We start from the raw sequence: 19,677 nt of genomic DNA, 5'->3' as shown, positions 1-19,677 counted from the left end.
GCTGCTTTCCAGACATTCCTACGTGTTACCTATATAAGTCAACCAATCTTACTTTCCTCCAACACTACCAGACTTTCCAATCAATGGGAGACTCCAGATCTAGCCCAAGTTCCATTTGTTCTTTCTCAAACCTTTTCAATATCTTTCTAAGAAGAACCAATGAATCACTTCCAAATTTTCCCATGATTTTAGATGAGCTTGAATCTCACAAAACACTTCTCTCTTTCTAGAAATAATTACATTGTAGTAATTTTCATTAAAGATTGAGAATCCTACAAATTTGGAATCTCTAGGGCCTAGGGCCTAGAGATCATCTTAGCCCTCAAGCCTTCCTTTCACAATTTTATAGAAGTGAAAACTAGAATTAGAAAAGTTGAATGAATGGCTTGCCAAAGGTCACTTAGATAATAAAGAGCTACTGTCACTCAAATACAGATTTTCTGATCCTCTGGCTTGTCCCCTGTCCATCATTCCATTTGAGCCATATGAGATCAAGAAAAGAAACTAATCAATCAGCAAACATTTATTAAGCATAGTTTTTCCCCTATTAGTGGAAATAAATTAAAATGTTTTCTATACTACCATATTTTCACTTATCCACTTCTAACATATCTTTCAATTCACTGTAGGTATAATTACTTCTGGATAGCTTTTTGAGTTTTTGTGCTGTCTCCCCTTAGAACTTTCCTCCATAGAGTACTAAATTTCCATCTCTCACCCCTTCCCTCATTCCAAATGCTAATCTTAACAGATAATTCTAAATTTATTAAATTAAAATCGGTAATCAAAGGGGAAAGAGGTTTACTCCCCACTTCCTCTATTCTCCACCTCCACTAATCTGGATGAAAATAGGGATTTTTACGTGAGAACATTCTTCAAAATATGATCATTATTTTCAGTGCTTTGATTTTTGCCGTTTAAATGTTCTGCTGCTTGATCTCCTTGCCTAGCATTTAAAATCCTGGCAGTCACATATCTCAGGATCTCAGACAACTGGAGAAGATAGTCTACCTTCTTCCCCTACCTCCACCCACCTCCATTTTGGGTTTTTAAGACTTACCATTCTTTTGGTATTTAAGGGAAGTTGAGAATCCCTTCCCCTGAGTTCTTGCCTCTTGGCCATCTCTCAAATGCCGGGAAAATAACAAAACCTGAGCTTAAGAGGAATTAACCTAGCACCATGCATCTTCCTCTTCCAGCCCAGCCCAGCCTGTGTGTGGGTGTGTAGTGAACGACAATGAAATTTGAACCTGAAACCCAGTCTGTCAGTGTGGGTGTGTCAGTGTGGGCCTTCGGTCCTGACCTGTTTACCTGTGACCTTGGGGGAATCTGTTGCTTGTACCTAGTGTGACTAACCTGCCTCTCCACAATTGCCAAGCCTCCTATCTGATGCCCAAGGCTGTTGCCGACACAGATTCCTGCAGAGATTGGTCTCAATCTTGCTTAATTCAGATTTCCCTTCTGGGAGATCTCTGCCTTCTCCTTTATCCTTTCTTAAATAGGATTGGAAAAGAATCTCCTTCAGAAATCCCAGGTCCAAAGGGCCCCGGCACAGGGAGTGTTTTGGCAAAAGATATGATCAAGCTTGAGCCTGCATTAAGCCCGTGGGAGAATGAGCTCCCCAAAAGCTGCACCTTCCCTGGTTTCCAGAAATTGTCCTGGTTTTGAATGGGATGACTTTTCATCTAATTTGTATGTATCTTGTATGTGTGTCTCTAGAAATATATGTATCTCTTTTTCTATGTCTCTCTCTGTTTTTGTCTGTTTCTCCATCTCTTTTTGTGTTTATCTATGTCTATATTTGTATACTTCTTTTTATGTACTTATATTTATTTATTAAGATGTGTTCAAAATTAGTTATATAAAATATGGTTATTGGTTCCAGCCCATGGAAATAAATAATGTGAATTCAAACAATGAGACAATTTCAGGGGATTCATTATTCCCATTAATAGGGATAAAGCTGTGCTTAATAAATACTTGTTGATTGATTGATGATTGATTGATTACTTTTCCTGATTTCATATGATTCAAATAGAATGATGGGCTGGGGAACAAGTCTGAATATCAAGAGAACTCAGTCAAGTCCTAACCAACTATCATGAAAATATGATTATTGTTTTTTAATTCTCTCAGCCGCTGTACTTCCATCTATAAAATAGGGATTATAATACTTTCACTATATTTACCTCATGTGATAATTGTGAAGGAAGCACCATATAAATGCAAAGGATTATGATTATTTGTTTTAATACTTAGCAAGTTTTGACAAATCCTTTGATTGCATTGCATATGAAAGAAAAGGCAAAATGGTGCCCAAGGGGCATCCTCCAACCTCAAGAGATGAAATTCTGAAGTTGCTTTGTGGTTTGCTCTGGTCTTTATCAAAATAGGATGGTCATTCTGCAATCCAGGACTGACACACAGGTGAAGATTTCTTGTATTAATTACTGCTTTTTCTCCAGTGATTCTGTTCCTCCCCTTTCCCATATATAAAACCCTTTAATGAGATAAATGATGCAGAGGGCCATCATTCCTTTTAATTGGCCTTTGCAAACCCATTTCATTTCCTTGGCACATCTAAATAAGTTTACACCTTCCTCCAAAGGACTAAGATCCTCTAGGATAATAGACCAGGATTCAGAAGACCTGAGACTAACTGACCCAACAATAACCACAAACACTGTAAGACTATAAACTGCAGAAGAGTTGTCCATTTTCATTGGTAGAGGCAGTTTCCTCACCAGGAATTCCTATACTAATGAAATCACAGATACAATCTTTCTCCTCCTTCCTTCAAGACTTTGCATAAGTTATTTTGATGTGCTTAAGTTTGCTCATGTATAAAATGAGGGTTGTACCTGATGCCTTCAAACTTTGCTCCCTCCCAGCTCTGACAGTTTATCAATCTACCAATCCAGGTGCAGACAAGGGAGACTTTAGGGGTAGGAATATCTTGGGTTTTTCCTGGATGGAGAGTAATGGGATTCTAGAGAATTAATTCAGACATTATAAGTGATTAATAGATCCTTGTAGGGTTGAATTTGAGAAGCCCGGAATTTTTGTGTCAGTATAGTAAGAAGGTTAGGGTTGTGGGGAGCAAAAAGGAAGCAAAACAGACAGCTCCTATGGTTGCAGTGAGAGATTCCCCAAGGACGTTTCCTGAAGCAGAATGCAGTGGTAGCCAATTACACGGCATTTCTGTCAGGATAGCTAAGGTAGTGAAATGAAAGGTGCAAATTGGACCAAAGTGGCTTTTCTGTGGTGCTAAGGCAGGATTGGTAACTATCAAGGCAGGAGGGAGGGATCAGGCAGCTGTGGCAACTGCAGAATTTGATTGGTGCTCTATCTCTCTTTCTGTTTCTCTCCCCCCTCTCTTTCTGTCTTTCTGTTTCTTTCCCCCCTCTCTTTCTGTCTTTCTATTTCCCTCCCCCCTCTCTTTCTATTTCTCTCCCCTTCTCTTTTTGTTTCTCTCTCTCTCCCCCTTCTCTCTTTTTGCCTCTCTCTCTCTCCCCCCTCTCTATCTCTCTCTCTCAGAGCGAGTTTGCTGATGAAAGGAATGTCCTGGCTAACTAAAAGTGGGTGGATTTCTGCGGTGAAGCTGTCCTCAGTAAGAGTGATCTGCTTTAGGACGTAAAAGCTTCCTCTGGAAATCTTTCCGCAAGCCCAGAGAAGCAGTGGTAGTGGGTAGAAAGCTAGTGTTGAAGCCAGAAAACCCTGAGATAAAGTATTGCCCTTGATATGTGACCCTGTGCTATGTGAGGCATGACCACTGGTAGGCCACATAACTTCTAACTGCTCTAGGCAATTTTCTAAGATTATTAAGTTGGGGGGAGGTGAAAGGAAGAAAAAAATAAATTTACATTATAATTTTACTATACATTTAAAAGAAATGGAAAGTTGTCCTAAATAGATTTCCATTTTCATGTGCGATCATCTTTTTTATAATTCTATTATGGAAATAATTATTTTATTCCATAAATTAAAAATAAATAAAGACTATAAGTTATAGAGTAATTTCTAACTGGCATTCATAGGAGGAGTTCCCTCACCTGGAAATCATGTTCTCATCAGTGAAATCATAAGTTTAGTCCCTATTTATAATCATGTTGCCCGCCATATCAATCTCTGTATTTTTAGAAATATAGTCCAATATCTTTATTTGACAACAATGTTACTCTTCTTTGTTAGGATTCAATCTCTTCTATAAAAATGAAGAAATTAGCTTAGCCAAATGATTCCTAAGATCCCTCCCAACTCTTACATTTTAAGGTTCCTTCCCACTCTGTGGGGAGGGAGACATGGATTTGGGATTCATTCCTGTAGAAGTGAAAGCTGAAGCCAGAAAGCAAACCAGAGAGAGGGGATTGAATAGAATCATTTTTTGAAAGGTGAAAAACTTTAAAGTATTATTATTTCTATTATTAGCAGGATGAAAAATGCAATAACAATGGCCTCTATGGAGATGAGCAGAAGAGTATTTTGGGAATTTCACTTTTGGTCAAAGACTCCCTAGGGCTGAAGTTACTAGTCTAACTGACAAAGAATAGAGTGAAGCTGTGAGTAAGAGTGGAGGGGGGAAAGAAGATTAGGAACCAATTTAGAAGAATCTTTCATATATATATATATATATATATATATATATATATATATATATATATATATATATATATATATATATATATATATATATATATAGTTTGTTTTGTTTTAGAGATTTAGAGGTTTCAATGTCATGGCGTTCAATCCCACAATTTTCTAGTCGAGTTGACTTAAGGTCAGAGATATGATTTACTAACAGTTGCATAGTAAGTAGACAAACCAGGATTCGGATGTAAGTTTTCTGACCTTAAGTCAGTGCTCTTTCCATGATAATTTCTTACTGAGTCTAGATGCTAAAATGGCTTCTTTCAGTACAATTGCACCAACTGGCACTGGATTGTCTTCTTGAGTATGCAGAAAAGATAATTTTCCATCCTGCTACTCCCTCTTGTTCTATTCAGGAAAAAAAAAAAACAAAAAAAACCCAACAAAACAAACAAAAAAAAAACCTTTTTTTTTTTTTTTTGGTAATTGGTGAGCAAGCACATTTTAGAAAAGATCAAATTACAAAACATTTGAATATTGAACATCAAAGCATGTACTACACCATTTTATCAAGGGGATAAAGCTGTAAAATCTTCTAAAAGAGAGATGTCTAAAAGAAGTCCTACCTCTACTTAGAGAGAGTTGATGCAATGAATATAAGTCCCTATATCCCACTGGTAGAGAGAAATAAGAATAAAAATAAACAGGTTTTTTTTTTTCCTATTGGGGAGAAGTGGATTGAATTAATTCATTAAAAGCCACTTTTTTTTTTGTCATTGAATATTAAAGGGCTTCAGTGACTCTTGGGAAAATGAGTTGCTATCTGGAAGTCCATTAGTTTTCAATAAGTGTTCACATCACTTTTTTCCAGAGGTAACTCAGCCATCAGAAGGACTAGAGCAAGGTTTTTATAACTAGGGTAATTGTGGTAGCTTCACCATTCCCCCTAGCTTGAAAAACTCTAATGTATTTACTATAGTGAAAAAGACAAGGGAGTTAGTTTAAATGAATCTGGGTTCAAATGTTTGTTTTTTTATAAATTGTTTTTATAAGTCATTACATATCTCTGGGCCTCTTTATCCTCATCTATAAAATAAGGGGACAAGATGATGTTCAAGGTCCCTTTTGGACAGAAATCTTATAAGGAGATGAGATAGGAGAATAGGAAGAGCATTAGACTTGCAGTTAGGGGACCTGAGTTAGGATCCTGGTTCTTCTGCTTCTACCTGGATGATCTTAACTTCTATGGGCCCCAGTTTCCTCATCTCTAAAATGAAAGAGTTGCACTCAATAACATCAAAGTTCCCTTCTCATTTTAATATTTTATTGAGATGTGTGCTAAACTCAACTACTCTAATGTGTAGCATGAGCAAGCTGGCCTGAATAATCTTTAAAGAAACTTTAAATCCTATTTCCTGAGCTCCTTTTGGGGGCTCAATGAAGGAAGAGTGGAGCCAAGGATCACACTGTCCCCTACAGCACATTCAGAAAGTAGGGTACTTAGACTACATCTGAAAGGACAGCTTTGGGGATAAATGAATAATTCTTTCCAAAAGACCTGCTTATATTATCATATCTCCCACTCATGAGTAATCACCACAGTAACCAAGCTAGAATATAATGGAAAATACCAGCAGCTGCATTTCAATCAATTCCTGAATTCAGAATCAAGATCAGGAAAGTGAAATTGGTATTTTATTTTTCCTTCAAGCAGGAACATGTCTAGAAATGATAATAACCAGGTAGTCAGATTTCAGATATCCCTACCTGATTGGCTAAAGTAAAGAAATAGCTGAATCAGACCACATTTATCCAATACTATTTCATTTAAGCCACTAAACTAGCTTGTTCCACATAACAGCCTTATAATTATTTTAAGGTGCTGCACCCTTGCTTTACTCTATCTAGACAAAAAAAAACCTGGCTGCACAAAATGGGATAGGAAAAGAATTACAACTAAGGTGGGGTACATGGGGCTTTGTTCCAGGTGATATGGGATGAGAGACACACTTCTTTTTCTAAAGGGGCTTCTTCCTCCAATCATCTGTCTCTGACTCAAAAACTTCTATTAGCCCTAGCCTTCATGGAAATGAGAAGGAAGGTGGGTTCCAGAAAAGATTGAGATAACAAGATGATGATAGATCGGCATAGAATGAGAGAGTGTTCTCTAGGCACTATTGCATCAGAATATGCTTGTAAGGGGCTATGGCACTATAAGACATAATGCCAGAAAGGAGAAGTGTGGAACAGGTACCTTCTCTCCTACCAAAATTATGGTGGCCTTCCTCATGGTGTATTTGCCCCAGACATTGGTATTCCTAATTTCGGTCCTACTTATCCCATGATCTCCACTTAACTATATATCTATCACTGAAGAGCATTAATTATTCCTTTCACAGCTTTTCAACTGGAACAATATTCTAATTATTTTTAAAAAGGCCTCCATAACAATACATAAGAAAGGAAATAAGCATTTAAGTACCTACTATATGCTAGCTAGGTACTGTGATAAATTCTGCACAAATATCTCATTTGATCTTCACAACAATCCTGGGAGGTAGGTGCTATTATTGTCCCCATTTTACAGTTGAGGAAACTGAGGCAGACATAGGTTAAGTAACTTATTCAGAGTTTCACATTGTGTGTTCTCATTCACTAATGTCTGAGACATTTTGTGCTATGTCACCTAGCTGCCAATGATTTCTCTTCCTACATAGAAATGAGAGGGGATGAAATGGATCAGCCTTCTTTATATTCCCTATACATAATCCTGTATCATGAACTCAAGAGTTGAAATTTTCATGGTTTAAAAATATGATATTGATGATTCTTCATTAATTCAACAGAGAGTGGTTCGGAGCTTGTTATATGCAAGGTTTTGTGGCAGGCTGTGAGCCAGCACATGTGACAGCAGGCAAAGACCTAGTTTTCTTACTCATTAAGCCCTTCCACTTCATTGAAGTTGACACACAGAAAAAAAGTGTGAAAGTACAGTAAGAAAAGTAGAAAGTCCAGTGGAATTCAGAGAAGGAAAATTAGATTGTAGTATCATGTATTCATTCAACAAACATTTAAGAAGCTCCTGTTGTGTACAGAGAGCTCTATTAGATGTGTGTAAGAGATATAAATTAAAGATAAAGATTTTACCCTCAAAAAACTTGCAATCTATTAGAAGCATTTGGGCTAGTTCTTAAAACGTGGGAAGGACTTAGAACTATGCAGGAGTAATTCCAGCTGAAGGAGGCACAAGTAACAACAAAGGAGAGGTATATTTGGGGAAAGTAAGTCATGCAGTTTGCTTGGAGAATAAACTGAATAAAGGGGAGTTGTAGGAAACAAGAATGGAAAAATAAGTGGTGACCTTGGAGGACACTGAATACCAATCTAAGAAGGATGGACTTTTGAACAAAGTGATGATTTGAGAAGATAAATCCACTAGCATGCATAGGATAAATTAGCAAGGGGAAAACTGAAGGCAGGGAAACAATTTGGAGACTATTATAAGAAATCAGGTGCAAAGTCAAAAAAGATAATTAGTGTGGTGACTTTGTTGTTGAGAAACATTTTCTTCCCTGTGAATAGAAATGGCAATCCTATCCTTTAATTCCCTATGCCATTAAATGAAGTTACAGAAATATGAAAAAATTGTAGGTAAGGAGAGTGACTGGACTGGAGATTTCACAGGTATATAGAACTTTCAGGAGAGGAAATACCTTCTCTTTCAATGTAGATTAGCACATTTTCTGTAACTGCTAATCTTAGCTGTCTATATAGACAGAAGAGCAACAAAAATGTATGATACTTTTTTAAAATGAAAAAGCCAAGTTTTTTGTGCATCTTGTATGTAGCCCTGTATCTCTTTCAATGTAGATTAGCACATCTAATCTTAGCTGTGTGTATATATATATGTACATATATCAGAAGAGCAACAAAAATATAAACTTTTTTAAAATGAAAAAGTCAGATTTTTGTGTATCTTGTATGTACCCCTGTTCTTTAGTCCTGCCTATTCAATTGCTTTGGAGGACCCAAGGAGAATCCCAAAGTGAATACCAAAAAGATGCTTTTCTTAGTTAATAGACAAAATACTGGGAAACAGCTTAAATTAGAGACTTTGATTGATTTTTAAAATGAGAGGTATATTTACTAGATCTTGAAACAGCTTCATATGGATGCTTAGTGCATAATTTTCATATATTTAAAGAATCAATATCCAAAGAATGCACCTGCAACATTTAGTGCAATTTCAGAAAAATTTGTAGATGTAGCAGGTCAATGAATTGGATATGAATTTTTTTAAAGAAAGAACAAATATATAATTAAAAAAAGAACAAATTAAAAATCCTCAATTAACAGGAGAGGAAACTGAATATCTTAAATAAACCTATCTTAGATAAAGAAATTGAACAGGCCTTAAATGAGCTTCCTAAGAAAAAAAGCATCAAGCCTAGATATTTATCAGAAGTGAATTCTGACAAACATTTAAAGATCAACTAATTCCAATATCAAATAAATTGTTTGGACTAATAGTCAAAGGAGGAGTTCTACTGAACTCTTTTAATGAAACAAACATGGTGCTGATACCTAAACCAGGAAGAGCAAAAGCAGAGAAATAAACTTATGACTAATTTCATTATGAATATGGATGTAAAAATCCTAAATAAAATACTAGGTAAGAGATAACAACAACATATTGCAAAGTTTATATACTATGATCAAATGGCATTTATATCAGAAATGCAGAGATGGTTTAATATAAAGAAAACTGTTAGCATAATGGATTATATCAATAACTAACAAAAATCATAATTATAATAATAAATTCAGAATTTTTTTTTTACAAAATATAACATTCGTATTAAAAAACTTGAAAGCATATATATATAAATGGATTTTTCCTTAAAATTATAAGAAGCATCTACCTAAAATCAGAATCATTAGAATCCAATGGCAAGATATAGGTCAAGATGACTAGTTATGGCTCCCATAGAAGTGAGTAGGGAAGGATTAAAAGAAAAAGACCAACCAGATGGTTATGGTAATAGTTTAGACGTGGTGATGAGAACTGATACCACAATGGTGATAGTGTCCTAGGAGAGAAGTGAACATATACAAGATGTTACAAAGTCATATAGGACAGGTATTGGATATGAGGGGATAAAAGAGAATAATTGATTGAGAAGATAGTATCCTCAATAGTAAGAGGCACTTGATAAGTAAGTTCTCACTCTTATTAATATCTGTGGAATCTTGGGGAATTCACTTAATCTCAATTGTCCTTGGTTTAAAATGCTTAACTAGATATCTAAATGTTTCCAAAATAAATCTAACTCTCAATATCTTAGGAGAGTAATATCTGGAAGTCTATGCTATTAAAAAAACTATAGCATTTTCTTGCCAATGAACTGAATTCTGTTTTGATACCCACCAACACTAAAAACTATTGAGTTCATTTTTCAAACTATTTGATAAAAATTGTTGGAAAAACTGAAAAGCAGTTTGGCAGAAACTAGTATGAACTAATATCTTATGCCATTTACCAAGATCAGATCAAATACATGACTAAGATATAAAGAGAGATGTAAGTAAATTAGAAGAATATAGAACATATTACCTATCAAGTTTATGGATAGTAAAAGAATTTATAAACAAGAAAGAGAGAATTGTGAGATATAAAGTAGATACTTTTGATTTAAGATTTGATTTAAATTTATAGAAACAAAACAATATATCCAAGATGAGAAGGAATTTTTCTGGGAAAAATTTTTATAGATAGTTTCTCAGATAAAGATGGTATATTTAACTACATAGAAAACATGTCAAATTTATAAGAATGGGTGATTCCCTAATTGATAACTGGTAAAAGCATATAAACAACCAGCTTTGGGAGGGGGATGTCCATCAACTGGGGAAATGGCTAAATTGTGGTATGTGATTGTGATGGGATAGTACTATGCTATAAGAAATGATGAGCAGATTGATATCAGAAAAACATGGGAAGACTTGCATGAAATAATAAAAAATGAAATGAAAGAGCCAAGAAAATACTATGTAGAATAACACCAATGTTGTTTAAAGAATAACTGTGAACAACTAAGCTAGTCTGAATTTTACAAATATTCAAATTCACTGCAAAGGATCAATCAAGGAAGATGCTATTCTTATCCAAAAAGAAAAAAAACAAACAAAAAAATCTGATAAATAGAAAGTATGTATATTTCTCTCTCTATTATCTGCCTCTCTTTCTCCCATACTTTCTTCTCTCTCATATGACGGTTATCTCTAGCATGAAGTGGGGAGAGAGGGAGGGAAATAGTATAGAACTTAAAATGTAACAAAAAATAAATTAAATTAAATTTTTAAAAATTGTGATGCAGTATGGTATGGAGGACTGTCCTTGGAGACTGGAAGACCCGGGTTCAAGCCTGGCTTTGTAATCCTGGCAAATTACAACTTTTAAAACTAATCTCATCTAAGAGGAACATCAGCAAGATTCCAGATCTATTCTCTGTTCTTAAGCATTTATTAACATCTACTATATACAAGATACTATACTAAAATCCAGACAAGATATAAAGATGGAAAACAACTTGTCTTCAAGGATCTTACCGCTAACATGGGAGCATTGTGCAAGAACACAAACACTGAAAATAAAAAAATAAGGGTCTAGAAGGCATCAAAGGAAAAAGGATAATAGGTTAGATTGGGAAGGATTACTATGAGCTAGAGGGAATCGGGAAGGACTTCCTGGAGCAGGTGGTGCCCTGAGTAGGACCTGAAGGAAGAGAGAGATTTCGTTTTTACTCTGAGATAAGGAAGGAGTGCCTTTCAGGCATGAGGAACAATATGTGGAAATGCACAGGTGTGGGAGAAGATGGCCCCAATTATGTCAGCATTATGATGGATTCTTCAGGTCTGGGCTGGGTTAAAGTATGAGAGTGAAAAGAGTCAGGAAAGATGACTGACATTAAAGTGACCAGTGTTTCTTTTAAGGAGCTTTGATTTTAAATGATCATCATTTCCAAACTTCCATTTCTCACCATTTCATTTTATTGTCCTAGAGCACCTGTATTTGTGAGAAAATACCTTGCTCTCTCTTCCACACCAAAGGCCTTGCTTTTTTTCTTTTTTTTCTTTTTCATTTCCAAATTGCTATAATGCAAGAGCTGGTTGAAAAATTATTAAAACTGAATCCATCCTGGATTCATAGGACAAGGTCAAAGCCCTGGATAACCTAGCATTCATGGATCCAGGAAAAGAAAAAAAATCATCTGGGAGAGAATGGTATTAGCCATTTTGGATGGAAATTTGCTGTTGTTATAGTATAAATGTAGTTCAGTAGATTGAGCTTCTCAGAAGCTTTTCCTCTATCCTCTAGAACCTGCTTGGAGTATAGCTCTGAACTGTCTAGGTTAATCATTATACATAATTAACTGACAGATTTTCAAGCCATCCTTCTTAAAAACAAGAGTTCTTAATTTAGAATCTCTGAAGTTTTTTTTTTAAATTAGTAACTATATTCCAATATAATTGCTTTCTATAGTAATTCTATGCATTTTATCTTTTGTATTTAAAAAAGTTGTTTTGAGAAAAAGTCCATGGATTTCATTAGTCTGACAAAGGGTCTAAGTCACAAAAAAGAATGGCTATTAGAACTCAACTAAGTATTAGTAATATTATAGTATACTATATTAAAATAATATTCCTAGAGTAAAATAAAAAGAAATAAATATCTGTAAATTTCTCTTTACTGTTATATGTCATATTTAATCTAACCCTGGTCTTATCTCTTATTCCTAATTAGAAAAGCACTTTTTAATCTTCCTCTGAATTCTTTTCTTGGATCCTTGAATGCCTGAATTCCCTCTGCTACATTAAAGCTTATAAACATGAGGTCATTTTTCTTTAAAAAAAAAAAAAAAAAAAAACTTTTCAAATGCCAGCCTTAGCAAGGCTTGTCTTATTGATTGACATAGATTTTACTGCTAAACTACTAGCTTCTCAAAAAATTTTTTAAAAACTATTTTTCTGTTTTTTTCCTCCCTTTCTCACTTAGCTAGGAAGGAAATAGGGTCTCACTTTGAAATCTCTTCCAAGTAATGCTCATATTGATGCTTATTTTCTGCTAGCCTCAGGGGAAATTTTGGTTTTCTTTTGCAATGTCCTATCAGCTCTCTGAGGTTCAAGTGTTCCAACATTTCTTCTTTCAAAATGTCAAAAGAAAACAGGACTGCAATTACAGTGCTGTACCAGCAACATCAAACTCATCCCACCATCTCTCTTCAATCAGAAGAGTCATTTTTAACTCCGTTAGAAGACATAAACTTTTTCCTTCTGAAGTAGACTTTCCAAAAATAGTTTGGATAAGGAATACATGTATTTTAATATAATGGTCCCCTGAGTGATGATTCTTGTAGCTCACATCTTATATTTACTTCCTAAAGAAATCCCCAGAACTGATTTCTAAAAGAACTTGTATTTTTTTTTTTTACCACAAAACATGACATTTTGAGCATATTGAAGCAAAAAATATCACAAGATTTTAAAAACAGAAAGTTAATATGATTTAATTGCTTTGGAAAATTCTTTGTTGTAAAAATAGCAAATGAGCCATGGAAGAAGTAGGTGTAATTGGAAAAGTAATGAAAGATTCAAGAAAGGAAAATATTCATTGTCTCTTGATAGCCAGACACCTGTGGAATCTGATCAACAATTCAGTTCAATTAATCAATTGAACATTTGTGTCTGTCATAGACACTTTTATTTATAAAAGTTTCAGGCAGTATTATAACCATATACTTTGTGCGGTGCTGTCAGAAATATAAATCATGAACAAAATGTGTTCCCTGTTCTCAAAGATTTAGGGAAGTCTTCAGACAAGTAGGTGTAGCAGTCGTTAGAAGACCAGAAATTGTATCAAAAGAGATTACCTGTATACATATATGCATGTAATATATTCACACAAGAAATGGTCCCTTGCATCTAGTAGGTACTAAATTTATTGTAATAAGTTTGCTGAATAAAATGTAAATGAACTGATTTGAGGAAGTGTCCGTAGCTATAAAATATTAAAAAGTCTAAGCAGGAGCTCTTGTTCTTGTGTTCATCAACTTTTTAAAAATTTATAACTGCACTTCAATAAAATTGGTTTCCTATATACTAGATTTGCAATCCTATATAGTTTACCTCACGTATCTAAAACCATGCATGGAGTCTTTGGGTTTCCTCAGAATGCCAAAAAGAGTGTTTTTGGCTAGATTTGGACTTGGGCCTTCCAGACTCCAGGCCTAGTACTCTGCACACTGAAACACATACATACATACATACATAAAACAGGTTAAGAATTTTAGAGGGAAGATCGAGGAACAATGGAAGTTGAAGATGTAAAGATATTGATGTGACTTATTTGAGGTTTTAGGCTGAGATGACAATTTGTTGGGGGTGTTATAGAAGAGCTTGTCAGATATAGATGACTAATTCTAGTTTTCTGAGAAGAGCTGCAGAAGCAGATTTCAGAGAAGAGTGGGATGAACAGAGGCTTCCCTAGAGTGGTAGGATTTAAGTTGGACTCTGAAGGATGGGTAAGATTTGTATTAAGCTGAGAAGAAGGTGGGTGGAAGATATTGCTGGCATAAAATAAGAGGGCATATGCATTAATCTGAATGAATTCCAAGGAGGGGTTATACTGTAAGCAAAGATATGGGAAAGGTAAAGCAGAGGATATTTCCTAGGGATGGTAAAAAATTAGGTTCATTCCGGGGAGAATTTGGGTGGGAGGATAAAATGTGATATATTTCACTTGGTAGGTTGGAATCAGATCACAGAGTGCCTCAGATTCCTCGATTCTACATTTTCTTCTGAGTTTGTTCTCTTTTTTGTAGTTAGGGAAGAAATTTTGTTTTTGAAAAGGAATGATATGAGTAACATAGGTTACACATATGTAATTCTTCTAAACATATTTCTACATATATCATGCTACACAAGAAAATGAATGATATCAGTAATTTGACTGCGACATTTATGATGATTGGTAAAGGAAGATAACACAAATGAAATAAAATAAATATTCAAATAAAAGGAGCAACTATATCAGGAATTTTCTTTAATAGATAAGGACAAATACTAGGTAACAGTGAGAATGATAAGGAAGACATGGGAAGCAAAAAACATTGTGAACTTCCTTATTTCAGTTGAGGTCACCTTGATTCTCATCAGGTCTCACTGACTTTTGTGTCCTTGGAATTGTTCATTCCTCTCACTCCACCTAAGACTTTCAGATTCTACCATCAACTTGCTGTTTACCTGTTCCTCTGGTTTCTAATCTCTTTCCTATATGATCTATGTCCTAAAGCACAGATAGGACCATGTTACCCTTTTCACTAATCTTCAACAACTCCTTATTTCCTCTAGGGAATAGTTTCACAACAACCCTGGGAGATGGATGCAATTAGAAAGACAATAATACTAGCTTTTTATTTTTAAAAATACATGCAATATCCACCTTTGCAAAACCTTGTGTTCCAAATTTTTCTCCCTCTCTCTCCCCTCCTCTAGACACCAAGTAATCCAAGATAGGTTACACATATGTAATTCTTCTAAACATATTTCTACATATATCATGCTACACAAGAAAAATCAGATCAAAAGGGAAAAAATGAGAAAGAAAAAACAAGCAAACAAACAGCAATTACAAAAGTGACAGTTCTATGTTGTGATTCACACTCTCCATAGTTCTCTCTCTGGAAGTGGATGATTCTTTCCATTACAAGACTACAGGAAGAAATTGCCTTGAATCACCTCATTGTTGAAAAGTCAAGTGGTACCTGTAACTTTTATTGCCATTTTTGCAGAGAAGGAAACAGAGGCAAAGAGGTTAAGTGAGTTGCCCAAGTGTACATGGCTGCTAGATTTTATTTCAGGCCTTTCTGACTATCCATTGTATTCCAAACTCCCAAATACTGCAAAGCAATCAATATGTTGTCAGCTTGGGGACTAGACTACATCACAATAATTAATTACTTAGGACTCTGTGGTATCTAGTCTATGTGTCTCTCAGTATTATTCTTAACACCTTCCAACTTCTAGTTCCAAGAGCTCTCCCTTTTCCCCAAGATTGACAGCTTGGCTGATTAAAGTTACTTTTTTTTTTTTTTAACTAAACAAAAAGTTAAGTTTTGACCTCTCTACCTCTCTCATACTTACGGATGTAATTTCCAACAGCCCCAGAAGGACAACAAAAAGCAGGTCATTAATATTTAAATTTAGGCCCACAGGCTGCCTTTTGAGAATTATCTTTCACAAGACCCCAGTTTCTTTTTAGGGCCTTGGGATATATATTTAGGATAAGTACTGCTTTTGTACTTTAAACTCAAGCCCAAATTGACCTTATCTGGAATATGATGAAACTGAACTGGAAAATGTCTAAGGTCCATCTGGTTCTATCCTGTGACTAGGAGAATGAGATTAGACAGGTGGTTTTGGGGATACTGAATTATGTTGTTAGTGATCCAAGACTTCTCATTTGGCAAAAAAAAAAAAAAAAAATCATCTCATAAATTACCAATTTTCCCAGTGATGCCAGAGTAATGGGAATCATGGATTATCCCTGTTTGAAAGATTCAAATGACAAATTATCTACATGGCAATAGAAAGATATATATGCTAGGTACTAAATACAAGATGGGTATGAGAAGTGACATAACAGACATCATCAAGGACATATATAAATGAGAAAACAAGGGATTGGCCATGTAGCAAGAATGAGAGACAACAAATGGATGTTCCAAGTAATACAATGGTGTCCTCTAGATATTTTTTAAAAGAATTTCAACATATTGAGTAGAACCTCTGGGTTTATGGGAAAAGATTAAAAAAGAAGAGACAGCTAAACTGAAATTTATATTGAAGAGCTACACTGATTAAATCATTGATTTACTTCTACTAAGTATTAATGTATACCTACATATGCTTTTCCTTTCAATGAGATATGATTTTAGGACAAGGACTATTTTTAAAGGCAGCTTACATGGACTAAAATGGGTTTTTGTTGTTATTGTTCCTGTTGAAAGGAGTTTGCCTACTTTCTCTCCATCAAACCAATGGAATTTCTACAAGGTCAGCTCTCTCTTTATTACATCATGCTATCTCTCTTCTCTTTCTTTTAATACTCTGACGGATCACAGATTTCCCTGACATGGATAAAACATAGAGAGTAAGGGGGAAAGAACCAGTGCCAATCACACCTGGATAATGGCCAGAATGATTCATTTTCAGAAAACCAATTCCTAATTTATGTCTCTAAAGAGAGCTGGTAAGTCACCTTTCCATTTAGCTGCCTCTTTTTTATGTCTCCTGCTGTCTTTTTATGAAGAATGTCGATATAGACATGGTTCAATTCCTTTAATAGTATGTCCATTTATTAGAAAAACATGGCACAAGAAAGAGCTGGTAAATGGAGAACTGAGTCCCAGTGGCAAAAAAATAAAGTAATGTGGGGTGAGATGCTTATGGTCTTTTCATCATGGTGATAATCTTACACTGTTAAAATTCTCTAAGAAGTATTGAAGAACAGAGCCAAGGTTTGTTATGTTTGTCCATTTCTTATTTTTCAGAGGCAATGGCTGCTCATCTAAATAATTCAGATTGGAACTGCTAGAAATGCATAGTATTTCCTTCTTAACTTTACCTTCCTTCTAATTTTGCTTTAGTTTGACCTTTGCTCTAAGCAGTTGGTGATCTAAGTTCACAGAATTGATTCTGAAATGCTTGCTAGGTTGGAATTATTGTTCCTGTCTGTAAAAACTTAGTCTTATTTTTTTTGTCCTGTTATTATATATTTCCATATTTTTTATCTCTTTTTGAGGAAAAATTTCAAAATATTCAAAGCTGAAAATCTTTCCTCTCTGAAGTTCTAGTTTTTTTTACTCTGTTCATGTCTACTTATACCACCATAGTCTTAGTGAATTAGTTCTGAAATTCTGAGATCAGGTACTATTCACTTCTGTTCCCTCCCTTTTCTAGGAGAGATGTAGCACCTACACACACATTTATGCATATATATGCCATACACATGCATATGCAGAAATTTCCTTCAGGAACTCATCTGCTTATTGGACAAAGATGGCACAAGAAAGGTCTGGTAAAATGCGGAATTGCACACAGAAAGAAAATGAGGATCTGAATATATATATATACATATATATGTACATCATTTGTTATTTTGTTTCTCAGATAGGATATATGTATAATCTTCTTTTTTATATTACATGCTCCATAAGGGCATGTAATATAAAATACCTTACTGGTCTTTGTCATCTATCCTATAAATCTAGGGCATGGTAGGGAAATTCTTAAATATGTTTGCTGAATGAATGAATGACAAGCAGCATAATAAAATGGAAAGAGTGTTGGATTCAGAATAAGGAAGATTTTAATTAAAATTCCACCTAATGTCTCTGCATGTCAGTTTCTTAACTATAAGATAAAATGACAATTATAATAGTTTGTGTTTTCCACACAAATATAACTTTGTGTTATGTGATGCTCAAATGAGGTAGTATAAGTGAAATGTTTTGCAAACCATTATATTAATGACAACTATCAAATGATCAATATTATTATTATTATTAATGAATGAGCCAGAATTAAAACACTAATGTCTAGAGTATTGAGAAACCCTGAGAAGGGATGCATCAGTTTTCTCCAACTTCCCCTCCCTTCTTCTCCCCAATGCTCTCCCTTCCTTTCCCCTTCTCTCTCCTTGTCTCTTTTCTTCTCTTCCCTTTCCCTTCTCTTCTTTCTTCTCCTCTCATCTCTTCTTTCTTTTCTTCTCTTCTCTTCCTTATACCCCAGAAATTTGCAAGTTTAGTGAGAAGGTGAGCAGAAGGAGTTCATCCAAAAGGGAAGAGTGGGTAGAAATGACCCTCTAGAAAAATCAGGAGTTTGGGGAGGAAAAAAAATCACATTACAAATATATCATAAACCATCAAGTTTCAGGAAAGTGGAATGTAGAAACTACTGAAAGATACAGGTGATATTTTAGGGAAACTGAATCCCTTTAATCATCATTGGTTGGAGGTTGTCATACTACTAATCTCAGAAATAATACAAACTTCTCCCATTATTCTTTCCCAGGTTTCCTTTCCCTTTTCCTATCCCCAAATCCATTCTTCAGAACCTAGCAATACTTTTGCTGAAGTTACTATCAGTATCAAAACTGACCACTCATTTCTCAAATGATTCTAATTTCCCAGTTCTACCTTTGAGCTTCTCCGCTATATTTAAACAATCTAAAAATATAATTTATAAATTATGTATAAAGAAAATAATGTATATTTATTGATGCTTTTTGCTTTTACATTAATAATATAATAATAAGAGCTAATAGGTATATACTGCTTACTGTGAGCCAGGTACTGTGCTAAGTGCTTTATAATTACTATCTTACTTGTTGGGCAAATGTTATGATTTGGTTATCCCCACTTTACAGATGAGGAAACTAAGACAAACAAGGGATAAGTGACTTGCCTAGGATCTGAGGTTGATTTTATATTCAAGTCTTCCTGACTACCCACTGGGTCACTCATAGTTATATTACATTTATTTCTGAATAAATCCCTCCCTTCAACAAAGTGATAATGTTGATATATTGCTTGTGAGAAAACTAAAAAGAGAAAGAAAAATTGTGTATCAATACTGAACTACCCATAGACTATCTCTCACAGTGTGCAGGATATTTCACACCTATAACCCATCATCTCTGCAAGGAAGGGAATGGCTGTTCTCAACTCTTTTCTTGAGTTTGACTTAATCCTAGATATTGCTTTTAATTTGTACTAATTCTTGGCCAGGTCCCTTCTTTTCAGCTTCTCAGGGCTCTTTCAGAATGGTAAGCCATCTTTCATCCTTTTGTCTACTAAAAAAGGGAATGGACCATGTTTTGTCACTGTAATTGGAGATTCCTTCTGAGGGGGTAACCAATCAGGCAACTTTACACATATTGTTTTATTTTATTTTCACAACAATCCTGGGAAGAAGAGGTTGTTAATATCTTCATTTTACAAATAAGGAAACTGTGAGAGTTAAACACAC

At 34.9% G+C, this 19,677-nt stretch overlaps 1 protein-coding gene across 2 annotated transcripts in view; it reads right to left on the bottom strand.

The window, feature by feature from the left end:
• CORO2A (coronin 2A) overlaps positions 1–19,677 on the bottom strand; it is a 161,443-nt gene that overhangs the window by 71,354 nt on the left and 70,412 nt on the right. Inside the window, exon 1 of one of the 2 annotated variants that reach the window (XM_074280056.1) lies at positions 1,061–1,712. The exons of the other annotated variant lie outside the window; for it this stretch is intronic. Coding sequence (XP_074136157.1) covers positions 1,061–1,123 — 63 coding nt within the window. The 5' untranslated portion in view covers positions 1,124–1,712. Of the gene's footprint in view, positions 1–1,060; positions 1,713–19,677 lie in introns of those variants that run through there. 2 annotated transcript variants of the gene reach the window in all.

Source organism: Sminthopsis crassicaudata, chromosome 1, assembly GCF_048593235.1.
Source record: "Sminthopsis crassicaudata isolate SCR6 chromosome 1, ASM4859323v1, whole genome shotgun sequence".
Lineage (NCBI taxonomy): Eukaryota > Metazoa > Chordata > Mammalia > Dasyuromorphia > Dasyuridae > Sminthopsis > Sminthopsis crassicaudata.
This window is presented reverse-complemented; position numbering and strand designations above follow the sequence as displayed.